This window comes from Pinus tabuliformis, chromosome 3_2 (assembly GCF_031772625.1).
Source record: "Pinus tabuliformis cultivar Carrire ecotype Pingquan chromosome 3_2, CPIR1, whole genome shotgun sequence".
In the NCBI taxonomy this organism is placed as follows: domain Eukaryota; kingdom Viridiplantae; phylum Streptophyta; class Pinopsida; order Pinales; family Pinaceae; genus Pinus; species Pinus tabuliformis.
In genome coordinates, this window is record NC_142302.1 from 228,621,230 (window position 1) to 228,643,368 (window position 22,139).

The window sequence follows — 22,139 nt, forward strand, 5'->3', positions numbered from 1 at the left end:
TTGCTTCCATCTTCGAGTTTTATGGAAGTTGATCCAATGCCCTTCACAGGATAGCTCTTGTTATCTCCAAGTCTTGTTAGGATATTCCGACACATAGGAAATAGTTAAGTACAACTTGGTCTAGTATAGAGTTAGGTAAAGTGTGTTTCTTTACCTTGTACATTTTGTAACTTACAATCCGACGGTCACGATATGTAGTGATCCGACGGTTCATTCTCTCCTCGGTATTACCGACACTTGATCCGTGGCTTGACACCCGATTGGTCCACGATTTCTATTTAAAGCGCATGGAGGGTCATTTGTAGGGTAATCCGTCTATGAGAGAAGCTTATGTAAATTTTCATTCTTTTATTAATAAATTGCCTGAAGTGGCCGCGTTGGCTCAGACCGTGGACTGTTTCCCTCTTTGAGGGTTTTAACCACGTCAAAAATACTGGTGTATTGATCTGCGATCTGGTTGTGAGCGGTGTCCTTTGGTGTTCTGTCTGAGGAACTTACCCTGTAAATTCCTACAAGTTTCACAGAGTAGGTGGATTTTCCTTTTGATAAGGTCTTCAATCAGTGGGAGTGGCCAGTCATGTGCCTTAATGCACCACTATCAATTACCCAGATCAGATGTCTTTGTCTTGGAATGTACCAAAGAGAGTCGAGAAGAGACCTTCATCCCTTTCTTTGAATGATACCTTCTTTGTAGAGAATAAGAAACTCCATGCTTCCTTGATACCTTTCTTGAAATGGCTTGCAATTTTCTTGATGAACTTCTTCATTGTTGAGGAGATCTTCATGATGCCCTTAGAGAACCAAAGCTCTGATACCATGTTGAGAATTCAATAGGGCAATGAATATGTTAATTTTTACCTTTTACTTATTAGCTTTGTTCGTTATTATTCCAATGTGCAATACATCAAACAGCTACCAAAATAGTAAGAACAGTGACACAATATATAGGCTGCAAGCCAGGGCCAAAACCCCTCCTCTTGATGGGAAAACCAGTAAATCTCTTCTTATCTTTCAGATCTTTCAATTGACGAATATCATGAACTAGACTCAAACAAATACCCTCCAAGATCAAGTTTACTACGGCCTCTTGCTGCAATATCTTCGACCTCCCAGTAGATCCGAAACTTTGTTGCCCAACAACCGCTACTGCTTCTCTAGGAGACTTCGATCTCCCTCTAGTAGCCTTCCTCTTGACTTAGCTTGCCTTGAATTAAGTCCTAGGGCTAGTAAGATGCCCTAAGAGACCTTCGCTTGCCTTCCCTTCTCTTCTGCTTCCAAATAGAACCCCAGAAGATCCAGTGCAAAAACCCTAACTTCGATCTTCCTAGAAGAATAGATAAGGCCCAAAAACACTTCAACTTCCTCTTCTTCACACTTCCTTCTTCGCATAAGAGATGAGAGAGTGAGTGATCCAAATGGAGGACGAGTTCTTCTTATATATAGGCTTCCTCAAGGGTGGACGTGGCTCTTCATGTAGGCCAACTTGACAGCTCATTAGGCCGACTTGATCTTGGAAGTATTTTGACACTTTAAAGACAAAATATTTTTTCTTTACATTTTACAATGAGCCCATAGGGTCTTCAATATATGACAATGACTCTTAAACCTAGGACAAACCCTAGAAGCACTCAATGGGTGCTTGACACCTTGACCTATAAAATAGAAGAACTTGAGCATGAAACCCATGCTCCAGTAATAATAATAATTTATTTTCCATTTTATATTTACAAGAATACATTTCATACTTATGAAGACCGAACCTAGTTACACATTTTTCAACATAATGTAGATTCCTGCCCTAAGAATCCTTTTGAATGGTTCCCTGATCAAGTGCTTGAGACGGCCTTTTTCTTCTTTCTTCACCAAAGCTCTGATACCATGTTAGAAAATCGGAAAACCAACAAGATTTTCTTGTTCTTGATAATTACTTGTGATGTTCTTGATTTGTTATTACGATTCTTTATATCTTCTTTCTTTTAGTTCATCAAGCAATTACCAAAGCGAAAGCACATAAAACGATGGACACCAAATGTAGGCACTATATCAGGGCAAAACCCCCCTCGAGGAGAAAACCCAGTCAGAATTATCTTCCTTTCAATAGTATTCTTTGAGACTCTTCACCCTAGACAAAGACCAAACCTTCCCTCCAGAGTCCACACCAAGTCAGCCTCTCAGATCTTCGACCTCTCTTCCAGCAACTTCGACTATGTAGCTACTTCAGGCATCAGCAAAACTTGGAAGCCTTCGATCTCCCAAACTAGGGCATGAAACAAAGAGAGAGAGAGAGGCACCAAAATTTCGTTTTTGTTCTTCTCCTTAGACTCCACCCAACTAGCACTTCCTTTAGCTTCCTGGCTTCATACTTCACACTTTCCAGCTCCCTTAGAGATATCGAACTTGCTTGAGATGAAGTGCTTCAAATGAATTCGACTTGCTTCCATTTATAGGCTTCAAGGGAGGTCGAATTGATGTCCTTAGGCCGACTTGATGTGTAGAATACATAAATTACATTTGACTCAATACTTAACCTTTTTACATGATTCAAAGCCCAAGAAGAGTCTCTTTAAAAGTACAATGACTCTATTGACTCAGAATAAATCCTAGAAGTCCTCAATGGGGCCTTTAACCTAAAACATGGTGACCCAAGCATGAAACCCATGCTTTAATAAGTCACAATAATAATAATAATAATAATTCTTTTCTTTATTCTTTTGACAACTACATTACAAGATGACTCAAATACATTAAATGAAGACCAAACCTAGTTACATTTTCCAACAAAAACATCACTTCTTATGTAGACTTTATGGAGAGATTGATAGATAGATTTGATCGAAAAAACCCGAATATACACTTTAGAGAGCTGGCACAACTCAAGAAGACCGGATTGCATGAAGAGTATATTGTAGAATTCGAACGGACTACAGTCATGGTCATAGACATAGCCGAAGAAAGACTAATCATGCTTTTCACAAAAGGATTATCCGAACCCTTACAGGCCTAGGTTAAGTCATTCAATCTCGCAACACTACAAGATGCCATCCAGAAGACTCGAGATATGGGAGGTGCAGCGCCAAAAGTGAAGACTCCACCCATGCCACAAGTTACTCCAAAGGACGAGGGAAAGAAGATATCTCTACACAACAAAACCAAGAAGGATCGATTGGATGAAGAGACTCAAAAAAAGCTTTCAAGAAAGAAGTTTTGTTTCACTTGCAAAGAGCCATGGGAACCAAGTCATTGATGTTTGGGAAGGGGAAAGATTCACTTCATTGAAGTATTGCCCGCTAGCGACAGTGAGAGTGATACAAAGCAGCCACCAAGCAAGGAACTTAGCATCTATGAGGAAGCACCACCCCTAAAAGCAGTGAGGAAGCCACTTCCGAGAATTGAAGGAGTTACTATCACCACTCTCTCAAGAGTTCCTAAATATCACACATTCAAAATCAAGGGCAACATGTCATAGCATTGATAGACAGTGGAGCAACATACAATTTCATTGATGCAGTTGTAGTGGTAAGGAAAGGCTTTGAAGTGAGGGCAGTTGATGGGTATCATATGACATGCACCCAAGTAGTTCCACATTGAGTATCACTCTTGGTAAGTATACGCTTACTGATGATTTTTATGTGATAGAATTGGCAGATACTAATATGGTGTTGGGAGTTCAGTGGTTGTACTCACTAGGAAGAATTGTGATGAACTACCAAACGATGGAAATGGAATTTTGTGACCCAAAGGGTAGCAAGGTAGTTTTGAGAGGCATGACCAGTGGTTGTCCCCCCATTGTCATAGCCCAGCAAATCGAGGTCATACCCAAACAAGGAGAAGTCATTTGCATGTCAACTTGTAGAACTACACATAACAACCTACAATGCAATGAGGTCACGCATGCACTTGAGTGGGCCTAATGGTTAAGAGCATGTGTTTCCTCCTAAGAGGTCACAAGTTCAAAACCAGAGGGGGGTAGAGCATGTATGCCTTCATAGACTTAGCAGTCAAATCACTGTGAGGAGGTGGGTCCCTTGTCCCACAAACATGGGGGTCTCATACACCAATTTGGTGTCTGGCTTGGCCATGACCTTAAAATTGGATAATAATAATAATAACAACTTGACACATTCTTGAGAGATTGGAGAGCCCATCTCTTAGTAGAGTACTCCAAGAATAAATTTGCTTGTGAAATATTGGATGGACTCATTCATGATGACAAGTACAAGGTGGAAAACGAAATCATCTTCTATGAAAATGAGATATATTTTGTTCCTGAATCTATGCTCAAGGTGAAGCTCATTAGAACTACACATAGCAAACCAGCTGAAGTCACAATAAAATCCCACCCTCAAGACAAGGATTGCATAAACAATGAGAATTTAATTACAGCAACAAGGGAAGAAAGGAACACAAGACAAACTGGCATCTCATATGCTAATTGGCCTGTTGTTGAACAAGTGGGGTCAAACCAGATTGTAGAATCTTTACCAGACATGTTTTTGAACCTAAGGAGGTCCATTATCTACGAAGTCTATCTTGGTGAGAAGCGTAGTCTATATGCTAGCAAAATTGAGGATACAATGCAAATTTACTATCCAAATGCAGGAGGTTGAAAATAATGGCTGCTATCTAGATTTTGGATCATTGTTCCTTGTTTTTGTGCATTCTGGACCACTTTGGGAGCTGGTTCAGCAGAAACCTCATGTAAATTTTGTTGGAAGATTTTTTTGGAAAATGGTGGAGCAAGGTGGAAGTCTAACCAAAGACATATGGGATCAATTGACTGCTACAAAACAAAGAGAAAGATACAGCCTACACATTGCTGAAATCCCTGATGGAAAATTTGATTGGATTGTATATTGGCAACATCAATTTTGCAGTTTGGAACCGGTGAAGTTTGTGCCTCATGGGAGTGCAAAATTTGAGGCATATAGAGATCACCACTTTCAAGTACCTAATGAAGATTTGGGCGCAGGGAGTAGAATGCAACCTCTAATGAATGAAATGACATCTTGCAGTTCCAGAGTATTCAGAATGGTAACTGTGAAGTTTGAAGGAAAATTTTCATGTTCAAAAGTTGATGAGGAAAAGTTGCAGCACCCAAATTTGTCATTGCTTGGGGACAAGCAATGTCGAAAAGGGGGGATTGTAATGTCCCTGAGGGATTAATTGGCCCAAGGGACAAAGTAGCCTATCGATCCCCGTAGGCTATAGTCCTCGATAAAGGGGAAAACCCCAAAATACCCAATGTTTGGGCAAGTTTGGGGTAGCTGGGGCAAAAAGCCCAAAGTTGGGGTTTGATGTAAACCTCACTCAAGTAATCAAGGAGAAAACTCCCCTCAATGAAATCTATAAATACAAGAGGGTTTAATTCATTTGAGGCATCAATGGGATTAGATCATTTTGTCTCTGTTTTGTTAAGCATGAGGCTCAGGAAGCATTTGCTTAAGGAAGCAGCAAAGTCTTTCAGCCTAGTTTGTCCTTTGTTTACTTGTTCTGGCACCAGGGTTCTCTATATAAGGAGGAGTGAAGTATATCTTGTGGAAAGACTCTGTGGCAAGGCAATTGAGTCACCTTGAGGCTGGACAAATTGTTTTTGAGGCTAATTCTTGGACAGATCGAAGTTATCTGAGGTTCATATCCGCGCAAGATCAGTCTGTGGCAGAATTCATACCATCTGAAGTAGGCCGAATATATTCGAGGTTGGACAGTATCTTTGAATAAACTCTGAGGCCAAAATTGTGGAACGGATCAATCTTGTGACCATCTGAAATAGTTTTGAGGATGGACAAGGGCTTCTGTACAAATTTTGGGTCGTTCTGAAGTCATTCGGGGGTTAATTGTCGCTTGTTGCAGATCTGAGGCCACACTAAGGCCATACCAAGTCCTGCGGAAGTTACGGAAGGGTTTCTGAGCCCCCACAGAGGGTTATCTCTTATCTGGCAGGCCCAAAGCTTAAGATAAAAATTTGACTCCTGAAGCAGAGCTCGGAGGGGCATCCTGAAATAGTCAAAGAAGGTATGAAAGTGTTCTAGAGGTGGACCATTTCCTAAATTGTTCAGCTATCAAATCAAAGTAAAATGGCAAATGATCCTGAAGAGAACTCTGGCAATTTGGTTGCTCTAAGGTCATTCGGACTCATCTGGTTTCAATTTGCGAAGACGTGATAGGCTGGTAACTATTGTTAAATCTGTGGATAGTATTGGGTAGCAACAGTCAAATTATAGAACAAGTAGGAGTCATCTGTTTATTGAACAAACTGTACTAGACCTGGATCGTGCTATTGGAACCGTGGTTGATTTATTTTAAGGTATTGAATGCAATATTATACTTTCAGATCATAGTGATAGTTACTGTGGAAAGGAAACTGTATGTTTTGTTCAATTCATCGTTGAATCCAGCAAAGAAAAATAATTGTTAAAACCCTAGTACTGAAGAGACCCTTCGACAAAAATCTCCCTAGGTTACCACATATGAGAACAGGAAACAAAGAAACAAATTACATTGAAAGAAGTTTATCCGAATTACCCTAGTCTATAGAGTACTGGAAGCAAAAGCAAGTGGGTCTTAACAAATGTATCAGTCCGGGTGAAAACTACTCAAATTGATAAGTGATAATCCAGTTTCCATTATTATAATAATTGATAAGTAATAACCCAATCTCTGTTATTCTAATAAATGATAAGTGATGACCAATTTCCATCGTTCTAGACACCGTCGGGTTGCTGCTTTTAATAGCTCGGATTTTTTTTAAATTAACCAGACGTAGAGTGTTATCCCTATCTTTACTATGCAGGATTGATCGTTTACGTGCACTAACCAGTTTCCTGTTTTTTTAGAGAATCGTTGTTTAAAGAGATGGGTATTTTCATAAAATTTTGTCCTAATTAGGAAAAGAGAGGGAAATACAATTTAGTTGTAGTTGATGCTAATAGGAATTATAACTGTTATTGATTCACAGAAAGATAAGTTTTCTTCCCACATTTCACCTATTTTGTATCAGTAGAGATACTTGTTATTTATTTGGAATCAAATCTGCACATACTAATTACCATTAATGACCATCTGGGCGGCCTTGCATAGGCTCAATTTAAAGACAGTTTTTATAACTATAACCCCAAAATCATATAAATATGAATCCTCGTGGACTCCCATTGAAAGGACCCAGAGCCATATGGTCTTACCTTGCTCAACGCACAGTGGAAAACCAAAGTGTCTTTTCCCTCCATGTTCTGCAAGAGATCTGGAATTTTTTCGAAGAACGTGTCGCTTGCATAATGAAAGGAGCCTGCTATGTGAGCATCCAGACTTCTCTCCTCATCCCTAAACAGCTAACAATGATTCCAGTAAGTCAATCGATTCGTTTCAAAATATATATACATATATGTGGCGGGAGATGTGGAGATTGATCGTTTACCTGACATCGATGATGGCTACATTTGGGGATTTGCAGAGGTTGAGCAGCGCAGGAGCCGTGATATAACTGACTTCAATGGGAGCTGCCATTCTCAATTCCTGCTTTGCACCAAGAGACTCTGAATATCCGCTTCTCCTGTTGCGCTTAAAAAACTGAAATGACCAGCATCCCATGAAAGTGTTCGTCGCTGGAAATTTCTGCTGTTTTGTCAGTGCAAGTCACAAACTATGTATCGACATTTTTATATAATTCTATATTTCCGGACTGTGAAAAATAAATATTTTAATTTTAATGATGTTTTGAGTCGGGGCTATTGGAATCGATTTGTGTTAAAATCTGAGCCAATGGCATGGACTAATAATGTTTTTAACTAAATTTTTTAGAGGGTCGTTTAATGAGGCGAAGGAATTGTTTAGATAGTCAAAGGTAGTTGGAATCTGGGTAAAGAAATTTTAAAAAAAATTGTAAAGACACTGTTTGAATCGTATTTTCGATGGTGGCAATAGATTCAGAACATCAAAAATGTTTAGGACACTTAAAATTTTGAAGTTTAACAACTATAACTTGGGTTTACAAAAATCTTTACCAGATTTTCTCTAAAGATGACCGGAATTTCCATAACTTTGTGAGCAACTCCTACACCTCCTTAGACTACGCGAATTTTTAGAAATGCAGTTTTCATTGAGCTTTCTTTGTTAACCAATCAAATAATCGGAAGTTTTATTTGGCCTTTTTTCGAGGTCAAGAGGTTTGTAAGTTAGGTTTAAAAGGCATATGAACAAAGAATTCATGTAACTTTTTACTAATGCTACAACGAATTCATGTAATTTTTTACTAATGCTATCGTTGTTGTAGCATTAGTTAGTTAAAATTAAATGCTTAATGTTGAGTGTTTCGGTGGAGGGTAATCCAGATCATATGCAACTTCACTGAGTCTGGCCACAATCTTCTAAGCCCTGGTACACGTAGCTTCTTTCCAGTTGTACTGCTACGTGGCTTTCTGTTTTGTTTCACGTGTTTGTTCCACTGCTTCAGAAAACCCTATATCACAATCTGTCAAGAGTCGACACGGTTTTCTATTTTGTTTCACATATTTGTTCCATTGCTTCAAAAATTGCTTCTTCTTCTTCCTTTCATATTCCCCTTCCAGCATAATACTACTTATGCTTCATGAAGATACAATTCATACTCCTACAAATAAGTGATACATATACAAATACATTAGAATTAAGACAAAGGCAGGGACGAATGAAAAGAGTTATGAAGATGGACTTGTTTCAGAAAAAACTATTGGTAAATTTTTGCTAAGTGAATTATATCAATTGCATTTTTGTATTAATGCTAATTTAGTTGAATTATATCACTTGCATGCTTACATCAAAACTAGTTGAGTTGAACTGTATATAACAGTTTAGTCGATATATATCAAATTTGATTAATTTACAAATAAAGACACACTCCTTCTTAGAGAGCATATGTTATTTCTATGCTTTTAAATTCCCATGAAGTTATCCTCTATTTTTTAATTTCCATACAATTTCGGTTACACTATTTATAATTGCCATGCAATTTCGGTTACAATGTTTATTTATAATTGAAACTAGTGATTTTCTTGAAAATTATCCAATCTAGTGATTTCCTTTGCTTGGTCGTTCAGATTTATATCTTAGTATTAATATCCATTAGCTGAGTGGAAATAATTAAAGGAAAGTACAATAATCAATGTATTGGTAATCAATCACAATTTCAGTTGCAGATAAGAGAGAAGCCTTGTGGAAAACATAATTAAAGGAAACTAAAATTATTGAAGTAAAATGAAGTTGTAGAATTATTTTGTTGTGGCAAACATAATTGAAGGAAACTAAAATAATTAAAGTACTAGTAGTGAATCACAATTTGAGTTGCAGATAAGAGATAAGTGGACATACCGGCAAAGGAATTACTACTACCGCAATTCCGCTTAGTTGCCGCTAAGGCACTCCCAACTTGTAGTTAACCGAGTCAAAGGGACTTATCACTAAAGAAGATAAGCTTAAACCTTACAAGGCACTTTTGGATAGATTTAGACCAACCTCTGATGAATATTACATTGATTATATATGGTTTCTGACATGTCGATGCCATGGCCTCGGTTGCTTCCCCCACTCCTATTGAGATCAATGTTGAACAACATGCTTTAATCATTAGGCATTTGACTGAGTCAACGATGATTGGATCTAGCATCGAGCCTTTACATGTCTTTACCATAGAAGAAGGTCATGCATGTCCCTTACACACAAAGACCCTGAGAAGAAATGATATGCCCAAACTCTACCAACCGAAGGAAACAAACACTAGCACACCAGAAGCTGACATGAGCACAACTTTTTGTAACTGAGCAAATTCATGGAAGCAACCAAATTTTGATCCTTTGTTGAAACGTTGGAGGTCATCTCTGTAATTGAGAGCAAATTTTGATCCTCTGTTGAAGTGATGGAGGTTATCCCTGTAACTGAGAGAAAATTCATGGAAGCGACTAGATTTTGATTCGCAGTTGAAAAGTTGTAGGTTGTTCGTGAAAATCAGTGTGAATACACAACCCTGCCATCAAAGGTTTCACCACAAGAGGAGTTGTCAAATGCATTAATGCACTCGTGTATGAGGTGACAACATGCATATTACCATGCAAAACACAACGTGGATATATTGTCCGCTTCGTCGGGAGATGACCTATCAAATGCATTAATGGGCTCATCTACAGGTGAAAACATGTGGATTAGCACACAAAACACAACGTGGATCTATTTTCAGCTAAGGACACATGTGATTCCAGTCACTGATCATTATTACATGAAAATTAAAAAACAATTGCATACTTTCCATTTATATGTAATTTTATTTATACCTTCTTTAGTATGGGAATTTAGGTCAGAGATGTCCATTTATTTATACCTTTTCGTATCTTAATGTGTTCGAGCACTGGGTCCCTGTCTTTATCAAAACCACAGTTCACAATTCTTGAGGCGTAGGGGTCATTCAGAGGGGTCCATGTGGGAAAGTTTTGTGCACTATACTACACGCATGTAGGTTTGTTTTAATGTTTGAATCTTGCACACCTTTTGGGCTAAAGTGTTTCTCAGACATGGAGTCCTTCATATATCTTTTTTATTCATATTGTTAAGCCTGAAATATCGATGGTGAATTACACACATTGATGCGCTTCACCAAAATTGAATTCCAAAACGTAGTTCGAATTTATTGTATTTGAATTTGATTTGTGCTCAAAACTCATTTATTTGGTTAGCTAACTCAATTTCATGAGTTTATGAGCCTAATTTGCAACATAACCACTAGGCAACTTGTACGAGTTAAAACACAGCTTTACATCTTTTAGAATAATTGCTAATTATCAGTGATGTGTTTAATTTATATTGTATATACATACTTGGACACTTCCATAAGGAGTTAAAACACAACTTTACATCTTTTAGAGTAATTGCTACTGCTTTTAATTTATACTATATATAAATATGTAACTAATTGGATGGTACTCCAAAATAAACGAATATTGACTAAAAAGTGTGATAACAATTAATGGGTAAATTAAAGATAACCAACTTTTATAATAATCTCCTCTTATATAACCTACATATCATTCCACACACATAATTCATAAAGCTAAATATTATAAAAATGGATAATTCTACCAGACTTATTACAATCTTTTCTATGAAAAAAAAGCAAATATAGTGGAAATCAATGTGTAATTCTAAAATTCAAATTTTATTGCAACCTCCTCATACATATACCACATTTTATTACACAACGTATTATAATCTTTTACTCAAATGATAAACTTTTTAATTTTTTTCAACGAAATAATAAACCTTTTATAAAAAAAAGCAAATATAGTGGAAATCAATGTGTAATTCTAAAATTCAAATTTTATTGCAACCTCCTCATACATATACCACATTTTATTACACAACGTATTATAATCTTTTACTCAAATGATAAACTTTTTAATTTTTTTCAACGAAATAATAAACCTTTTATTACTCAATACACTTGGAGAGGCTTTGAGATTGTATTAAATTGGATCCCAATGCAACATAGCACTTATTGGAATGTGAGATCAAATTTACCGCTTTTAATTGATTAAAGAGTGCTTTTAATGGCTAGTCCAAGGTTATTTGAAATGATTGACATACCTTGAAATAGTAAGGAAAGCCAATTAGAATATCTAAGTTATTATGGACTAATTATAACCATTAACGCAACGCAAAAAAAATTAAAGCAGAATTTGCATGCAGACTAAGCTCATTGGCAGGGATTTGCTGCTCAGCAACTCCCCTTGTTCTTTATACCATTGAGATTATAAACCTTGCTCCCATGTTTCTAACTCTATAGACTATATATAGATACTTAAACCTTTGAGCTAGTTTTAGTCATTGATCATTACATGGAAATTTTGTCACGATGAAATTAGGTGAGGAGTGATTAAGATTTTGGTAAGCAATTAAGTTAAATTTATTTCAAGAGATTTGATTCTTCTCAGCTCTTGATAAAACCACTATTGAGATAGATTTAGGCCAATTTAATTACCCCCTTTAAATAGGCTATATTGCACATAAATACCATGGATAATATCATGTGTTCTCATAAACGTGGAGCTGAAAAACCGCTAACTTGACCAAGTCAAATTTACTTTCACTACTCAACAAAAATTAATAATGGACAATTTGTATCTTAACAGAGGGTTATTTTTATTTTGTTTTGATGGAGTTAAAACATTTACATTATATTAAATTAATCTTTCTATTTTTTTATTTTTTTTATTGAGCCAAAATGTTTACATAGGACATTACAACATCTCTTCTCTTGCATGAGTCTCTTGGTGCAATCAAACAAAAATTATTATAATTAATTTAAAGAGATTATGTATGATAGTTTAAGATATAATAACAATGGTTTGGAGGTGCATAGTCTAAATCATAGATGAAATGACTCTTTTTTATGCTTCTTTTTTGGTCAATTTTGCCCTAAATCTAGTAGAGATTTTTAAGAATCATAAGTTTATGTAGTTTAATTTGCAAAGTTCGAGTGCCTCAAGGTTTTTTAGGGTGTTGAATCCATTTATACATTCAAAAGTGCATTTTAAACAACAATAAATTGCAATCTTTTACTGCATTGTATTAATGGATTCTGGTCAAAAAAATCATTTTGTCTATTAGTTAGACTACGCAGTTTTGAGGATGTCCATTTATCTAAATAGTTTGGAACTGATATTTATTATAAACTCAATTGAAATTATAGTATTAAGAAAAGGATAAATTGAAGGTGGAAAGCTTGGTATGGGCTTGAAAATAATTGTTAAGTTAGCAAATCTTTGGATACAGGATTTTTAAAAACTCCTCTTTTAGACTCTCATCACTCTTGCTAGTTTATATAGATGTGAGGTTTGGGGTTGCAATACTTCTAAGGAGACATGGAGAAATATAAAACAAATCCAAAAGCAGTTTAACTTGCAACCTCAAGATTGAAAGAGATAATATTAAAGCAATTCCTTCCCTCGTAAGAAGCATGACTATGAATAAGTATCTCACGTATAAAAAAAAGTAAACGATATGGAAGACAAGAAGTTTCCTAAAATAAACTTTATCTCTAGCCAAAACCACCATCTTGGCTCAAATGTGGATGGCATAGGGATGCTCAATCTTGGATAGACCATTAGGCAATAAAGAAGGAGATCATTTTGCATAATAAGGATAATACTAAAAATAATATTACATCAAAATTTAGGAGTAACTATGTGGTGATAAAGAGTTAGAGGGAAAGAGGAAACTAAGATATTATAAGGAAGTGATTGACCCAAATCTCAAAAATGAAAATTATCTCTCTATCTTGACTAAATGTAGAGAATAAAATATACTAAAATAAGAACAAATTCTCATAAGCTTCGTAGTGAAACTGGATGTTGGACGATTCCTAAAACATTGTGGGATGAAAGAGTTTGCCACCTTTGTGACAATAAAAGGGTTTAAAATGAAAAACATGTTTTCTTAGATTGTTCAACTTACGCTCATATTCAATCTAAATTTAAAAATATTTGTCACACTACCAACCTTCTTAACCTTATAATCCAACAAAACTATGGTGATCATGGAATGTTTCTCTTAATGTTTTTTTAACATAGAAATACAATGTAAAACAATTTTGAGTAATTCCTTACTTTCTTAAGGTCTAATAAACCATTTCATTCTTAGTGGATATTAATCATCATCATCATTATAAAATTTGTTAATGGATATGATAGTTATTATTTTTTTTCTCTTTCTTTTTCCTGAGCCAAGTTGAGCCTAAGGCAGGGTTAGTGCTAGGTGGAAGAATGATCTACCCTACTACCAAATGTTGCCACCAAGTAGATGAGTTAGTTTATGTGGGGTTTAATCCCCATCAGGTCAAAGGTTCAAATCTCATGGGTTTAGTCCCCATCGAGTTAGAGGTTCAAATCTTATGGGAAAGGGGTATAAGGTGGGAGCTAGTTATTGGAGATACAAACTATCATGTGAGGTGTTCAAGCTTGAATGAGCCTTGCTTTATATATATATAAACGAGGCCAAGCCTAAGTTCAGGTCATCCCTAATGTTGAATAGAAAAATTATCTACCCAATATTAGGATGTTATTATTAGGATTGTGATAAAATTGACCAAGCGCATATGTAATGTCCCTAGCCCCAGTCAGGCAACACCACTTGACTACTATTGCATACACCATTAATTTGTTTGAAATTATCTCTGGAAGCATACATGCTTATTTCCACCATAAATTTTAACATGTGCTTGGAAATTATAATTATCATGAAGTGCAGTACTACATGTCGTGCAAACAAACTTTTTTTGTCTGTCAAGTTGTCTGTGATCCTCCAGGCTTGACCTGTGGCTTGAGGAGTCACGACCAAGGGGCATCTAAGCAGTCAAAGTCATCCAGGGATCACACCCAGCCTGGGTCACACCAGCCCTTAGCTGACTAGAGCTTTTAGCATGTCTCCTCCCCCTAGCACAAGGCACAACCACCCCTCGCGAGGTTTGATCCTAGGTTGCCTTGCTGACGAGGCCCATCCTCAATCGGTTGTGCTAGTGGGACTTGACCTTGTCATGCAAACATTAAATATCACGTAAAACGTGATTAAATAACACAACGAAAATAATTGACATACAACATATTGCCATATTCCCTAAATCTAGGGTTTAAACACAAGTACATTAATTAAAACAACACATGCATAAACAATTATGTATGGGAAGTCAAATACTTCTCTGATAATAAGGATCCAAATGGCTATGAACTCTCCATGTTCCACACAGCCATAGAATTTGTGGTTCATAAGCTCAACCATAGGTCACCCCCGAGTTGAGGCAACAACTACAGGTAACAATTGTACAACCAACAATAGAATCTTGGCCACGACACTAACCCCAATAGCCTCAATCTTGACTCATGTTCCTTTGACTGGAACCCAAGTGGCGCAGCCTGAGTCCCTCGGTGGTGCCCACCTTCTACGGAAACTTACGATTGGCCATAATAGTCTTATATTGCAACTCCAGGAGTTGTATTGTTGTCTGGAGTCCAAGTGTAACACAACCCAAATCGAAATAAACCCCTTAGTCGGTGCTAGAGCCCAAACCAAAACTCTTTGACTATCTTTGAATCGAGTTCCCCACCATAACTCGATGGCACCAAGCCAAAACCAAGGCCAACAAACCCTCTGACCCACCAAGCTCTCGGAGCCACTTAGGGGCTCACTTAAAATCCGGATGCATCTAATTGGTATGGTTAACTGAATAACCACATCCGAGCCAACTCCAGAGTCCAACCCTAGGACTCCCTAGCACATCAGTCACCATGAATAAATTTCCTCCCATCCAACCATAACCAGTCGAATGAATAAATAACAACAAGAACTATAATTATTTTTATCTGCATGACCCTATCTCGCCATGTGGCACTTTCTAGAGCCACGTGGGCCCTGGGGTGCACTTTTCACCAAACGCAAGCCCAATTATTTCCTTTTTCTTGGAGTTGTGCCCCCCATATTATTTTTGTGGAGTGGGCTTCGCAGACAACCTTATTTTATTAATATATAAGAATATTTACAAATTTACTTTATTTACATTGTGGCTCCCCTAGCGACTTAGCCAAAAATGAAACATCAATATCTAATGCAACTACATGGCCATGTAGGATGCATAATATATCAACCAACTTACCAGCCTAAGAATCAAAAGTGCATGTATTTACGTCTTCAAAAATAGGTAGGGGAATTGCATTCCTCCCCCCTTAATTTATGCATTGTCCTTAGTTCATAACATATACAAATATATACAACACATTAATAAAAACAATATGAGGGTATTTTGCCCTAATGATCTATTCTTGCTCTCGAGTCGCATCCTCAAGACTGAGCATGGTCCAATACACCTTTATCATATCAGTGGCTAGATTCCATAGCACTTTGACCTAGTTGTCCAAAATCTGCACCGACTGAACCTGGGAGTCTCCCTCAGGTTCCACCTGAATCATTTTCTAATCAATAACATGATTAGTGCTAAGAACATATTTCTTAAGCAATGAAACTTGAAAGGAATCGTGAATATGTAAATATCCAGGCAATGAAATCCTATACACAGTTGGGCCGATCCTTTCCAAGATCTCAAAGGGTCCATAATATATGGCTACTAGCTTGGCACAACTGCCCAATTTTATTGAGCTCTTCTTTGCCTTCACTTTCAAAAATGTGTGCTCCCCAACTTTAAATTCCATGTTTTTCCTATTCTTGTCTGCATAGATTTTTTGCCTATGATGGGCAACTTCCAAATTCTGCCTAATTTTTGCCATATGCTCTTCCATATCCTTGAGAAATTCTAGACCAACCATGATTCTATCCACTCAATTACTGCAACTCACAGGAGTATTACATTTTATGTCGTACAAAGCTTCAAATGGGCTCATTTTCAATGAAGCTTGATACCTGTTATTGTATACAAATTCTACCAAATGTAGGTAATCCTCCCATTTGGATGGTTTATCCATCAAGTACATCTGTAACATTTCTTCAATTATCTTATTAACCCGTTTTTTTCCCATCTCACTCAGGATGATACCATGTGCTAAAATTTAGAGTCAAGCTCCCTTAACATTATGGGCAAACTAGTAATAAAACCAATTAATACCACCTACCACTTCCACTTATGAATGGAATTGGCTAAAGAAAACCATCTAGGTGCTTGTGCTCAGCCTTAACCCTCTGGAATTCTAGACATCCAACTATGTAATTAGCCACTTCCTTCTTTAAACCCAACAAATAAAATTACTTCTTAATTGTCGGAAGAGTTTTCTGATTCCCTGGGTGACCAACATATGGTACCTTGTGCATTTCCTGTTGAATTAATTATTTTATTGTCGGTACATCCGGTACATAGACTCAACCTTTAAATAAAAGAACTTCGTCCTTGCCCATCTCATAATCTTTGTACATTATTTTGCCATGGGTTATTTTTAATTTCTACATACTGGTGGTTTGAATTTCCAACATGTAAAATTCTTCTAATTAAATATGTTTTTTAGCTGCTAACTATTGTGGCATGCGTAATGTGCACTCTCTAACTAACTGCATTAGCCACCCGATTTTCTTTCCCCTTGATATATTTAATATCAAAGTCATATTCAACCATCAATTCCAACAACCTGACTTGCCAAGAATTTAATTTTGGTTGTTCAAATAAATGTCGCAACCCATAATGATCTATTTGTAATTCAATTTTCCTATCCATGAAATAATGTCTCTACATTTTGAGTGGGCAACATAATTTTCCTATGCTCCTTTAATTTTTTGGACTTATAGTAGATTACGTGTTCATGATTTTGCATGAGCACTCCACACAATCCTTCTTTACATGCATCATTGCACACCATAAAATCTGCATTTAGATTAGCAATTTTTAATACTAGAACTCTAGTCAATAAAGATTTTAACTGCTAAAAAGTTGCTTCACATTTAGGTGACCATTCAATTTTTATGCCCTTCTTCTGCGGTGATGTAATCAGGTGTGCTATCTTGGAAAACCCTTTGATAAATCTCTGGTAATATCGAGCTAGGACCATAAAATACTTGACTTCTATCACATTCTTCAATGCTAGCCATTCTCTGGTAGCTTTAATTTTCTGTAGGCCCACAACTATTCCATCTTTTGAAATAATGTGACCTAAGTAATGGATTTGCTTCTAGTAAAACTTGAGCACTTACTCAACTTAACATACAATTAAAGCTCCCTGAGTACCTGCAGGACCAATCTCAAATTTTGTTGATACTCCTCTTTAGATTTAGATTTATACAAATATTCCTTGAAGACTCCATTCATTAAATACAAAAAAAACTCACAATGCATTAGATAAATCAAAAGGCACCATTACGAAGTCATAGTGTCTGTAACGAGTTCAGAATGTTGTTTTACTGTTATCTTCATATGTAATCCACAATTATTGATATCCCAACCTTAAATCAATTTTAGAAAATATTTTTTCCCCACGGATTTGATTGAATAGATCGTCAATTATTGGCAATGGGTTTAATTTGTAATAGTGACTTTATTTAATTGTCAAAAATCAATACATAGTTGTAGTGTACCATATTTCTTTTTAATGAAAAGAGTGGAGCACCCCATGGTGATACACTGGGACACATATAACCTTACTTCAATAATTCTGCTAACTGCATTTGCAATTCTTTAAGTTCTGGTGTACTCATCCTATACGGTGTCTTAGATACTGCAACAACCATTGACACCAAGTCAATTGAAAAATCAATATCCATCCTCATAGGTAATCCTAGTATCTCTACAAATACATTAGCAAATTCTTGTAGCATTGGGTAATTATTTGTATAAATATGTTGGTCCATATTTGATTCCTCCAAATGAGCTTCAAGGATCTGGCACCCTTTCTTAAAAAATTTCTTCAATTTCATGGTTGATATCTCTCTGATGGATATCAACTTAGGAATTCCTTGGACCTGATTTTGTCGTCCCTAATTATTAATATAATTAAAATATTTGTTGTAGCAATCAAGGATTACATGGTGCTTCCCCAGCCATTCCATGCCAATTAGACAATCATAAGACCCCAACAAAATTACATTTAACTTAGCTTTTGTACTTAACACATTCATACCAATTGAGCATTCTTTGATTGTTTTTGCAATTCTCTTCTTCACACATGTAACTAGTTGTGTTAACCATGCTTTGGAATCTTTAGTTTTCTTTAAATCAAACTTTTCAACCAATTTAAAGTCAATATAACTATGACTAGCTCCTGATCCAATCAAAATAGTTATGCGCTAATTATTAAGCTTACCTTCGACCTCAATCATATGAGCCAAGTGCTATGCTTGCTTAGTATCTAATGTTGCATAAATTCTGAACACCCCCTACCCAAATCTTCCACAATAGTTGTTGATTGTATATTGTGCACAGTCCTCATGTTTACTACCTTATGAGGACAATATTTGTACCTGTGATCCTCTTTAGAACCCCAACATTTAATATGTGAAAGTTGAAGCTTATTGCTTGAAGAATCACCCCTTTCTGGCTCCTTAAAGGCTGGTATTGTTTGTTGATATGCCTGAGAATTGTTATTAAATGGTGAGGGTTTAAAACCCTTTTTCCTCTATTCCATAAAATTCTTCTTCTTATTGCCCCAAGCTTTATACATAAATGATCTATTTTATTCTACTCATATAATTGCTCTGCCTTTCTCATTGTTTCCTCCAGGGTTTTAGGTCTATCAAATTTCAGTTTTCTTGCATAAAATGAGGGTAGTCCACGAATATACCTTACAAACTTCATCTTGATGCCGTGAGTTCCCTCCCAAATATCTCCTCCTTAGATGACAATATTTCCAATCTCAAATTAACAACATAAGTTTATCTTCTCTGAGTTCTGACCTCCTCAATCCTCTACCCTCTAGTCATTTTATAAGCCAAGAGGAAGAATTTTCAGATCCAAAAGAGGAGGATGAGACTCCTTAATTGAGGTATTGGGTTTCTATGAGAAATGGGATTAAGATGCATCATATGAGGGTTATAGTTCGAATAGTCATGACTTTGAAGCTTTCAGTTGGGAAATATTCAACCAACCTTGTTTCTAGAAAGTACTTTTTATTTTTACTTTCTTGAATTCACCTGCGTAAGTTTATAGTGGCAGACAAAGTGCATCTTTGCACTGTTCTCAGAGTTAATTCCAACGAATGCGCGGGAAAAGATAGAAAAGACAGTGCAAGTGAAATTAACAAGGTGTGACAACTATTTTCCCCAAATTTCTCATCTACTTCAAGATATTTTTTGTTGTTTGAATTCTAAGGGAGTTCATTCAAACATGTTCACGGATGGTAAAAAGACCCATAAACTGATCAAGTGTCATGGCGACAAATTAATATGTAACAACATCGATAAATAAATGTATGTTTCTGTTGAAGAACTTGGTACTGCATAACCTATTGCTATGAAATATTAACAATTTTTTTTATACAATGCCACTATATTGTTGTTTCTATGCATAAAAGTTCAAACAATGAGCATGCTACAATATGTAGATTACTTTGGAAACCCCAACAACTGTATAAAATAAAGTGAATTAAAATTTCAACGTTGATGACAAATGCTACATGCTTAAACACAGAGCATCAAAAAAAAATTATCTATTACGTTTTTCTAGACCTTCACTAGTAGTGGACAATGATATAAAAACAAAATTTAGACTGAATACATATTCCAAAATGACTTAGACTGAACCCTTTAAAATAAAATAAAAATCACTTCTCCTAAAAATTTGTTTTTGAGCCAAATTCCATGTGTGCAAAAGAAACTTGTGTTTCTTACTCTGCACACCCATTTTCTTGCACAAGAGTCGTGAGATGGGGATTTCTATGTTATTTAATAGAAAGTTCCGCGCCCTGCACATGATTGCATGCAATCATTTACACCTTAACAGTAAGACAATGGGGTGTTATTGAAGAGAAGCGAGAGACATGAAAGTCTTATGATAAACAAGAAATTTGACATCGTGTCGCAGGGGTTTTATAGTGCGTTCCTCGGGCTCACACCGTAAGTCTCCTGGTTTGAAAAATCTTACCAAGTCTAACACAATTACCTATGAAGAAATTAATTTCTAACATATAAGATTACACTCATCACTGTAGGTAAAATTTGTGTGGAGTTGAAGTCTGTATGGAATAGACATGTGTGAAACAAAGATGTGTGGAACTACAAAGATAAAAGGGTAAGTTCCATTGTTCTACATAAGGTGAACCCAAAAGCAAATATTGAATCTATAATCGTATTGTTAAAGCGACACAGATATCTAAACTTTGGTGTAATGATTTCTCTAGTCATAGAATTTATTTTTGTGTTACATTGAGAGAAATTAAGATGGCCTTGACCTGGTAAATTGGAGAGTTAAAATGCTTGTAAAAGTGATAAATTTGAGAGTTAAAGGGTGGTCTATTAATTATCAATTACTAAACTTAGTACCTAATAATTTCAATACTGAAAGGCGGACCGAGGGTTTAAACGCTTCACAAATGTTTACCATGTCTAACGATCATAAGACATAAAATATTGATCCAATTACGAAAAAAGATAATAATTTCAAATATTAGTTTCAAATTATTGCCATTCATGCATTTCAAATTTATTTATGATTATAAATAAACAAAAAGTAAACTGGTATTGATAAACAAATGTATAGGTCATGTTTTAAAAAATTATCAATTTAATTTTCTCAACTTCATTTTTTAGACATTTTTCTTAGTTGTAATACAACTTAAATATTACAATTTTAATTTATCCCACCTTCAAATTTGATAAATATAAAAATATTAAAACAAATAAAAATATAATAATTATTACTTGAAACTACCTTAAACTAGATGGTTAGAAACGAAATACGAGGGTTATTCAAAATGCAATTTTGCAGGAGGCCCACAGGTCCTTCCATCCTTAGGCTCAAATGTAGGACTTGGACAAAACCCCTTCCCAATAAGTAGTTTGGTTCGTAAGTCCTCGTTAACAAAACACTTAGATAGTGGGTTGTTGACCCCTGTAGTGCTTGCTTTAAAACACCAAGCTAACAAGGCATTGACATAGTGCATTTAGCCTCCTGAAACTAAATGATACATTATCGAGCCTTTGGTGAATCTTTGTATTTGATTATGATTTCATTAAAGAGTCAGGGTGGTGGTTGCCACTAGTGATAATCAATAAACCACTTTGCTTGACCACTTAGCTCAAACTGTGAATCCATTTCAGGGTTGATTAGTTGCACCAAATCCGAGGTGTACCTATCCTAAAAATAGTTTTTCTAACCATTTTTAGATACAAATATAACTATAATTGTTTGTGAACATTTGATTATGACATGCGATATGCTTTGTTGTGTCTTTGACTAATGCGTAGCCATCTATATTTATGAACCAGTATACTCAACATCTGCATAATTATTTGAGAGTAGGCAACTAGCAAGCGTTTACAACAAGCAACCCCATTTCTCTTCACATATGACATGCATCCAAACATGCCTCCACCAATTTTATACCTAGCAATATTGCCGAACCAGGAAGACTTATGACTCTAGCTAAAGTCTGTATGGAACAAAAGCATATGTAAGAGTACACATATATAAAGGTAAGTTTCAC

The 22,139-nt window shown here is 36.0% G+C and overlaps 1 protein-coding gene across 1 annotated transcript in view; it reads right to left on the reverse strand.

The window, feature by feature from the left end:
* The window catches only part of LOC149180542 (arsenate reductase 2.2-like), a 106,112-nt gene extending 98,470 nt beyond the window's left edge, over positions 1-7,642 (reverse strand). The window contains exons 1-2 of the mRNA XM_089416166.1: positions 7,412-7,642; positions 7,179-7,317 (exon numbers count right to left, since the gene is read on the reverse strand). Coding sequence (XP_089272292.1) covers positions 7,179-7,317; positions 7,412-7,584 — 312 coding nt within the window. The 5' untranslated portion in view covers positions 7,585-7,642. The remainder of the gene's footprint in view (positions 1-7,178; positions 7,318-7,411) is intronic.
* Between the last annotated feature and the right edge of the window lie 14,497 nt (positions 7,643-22,139).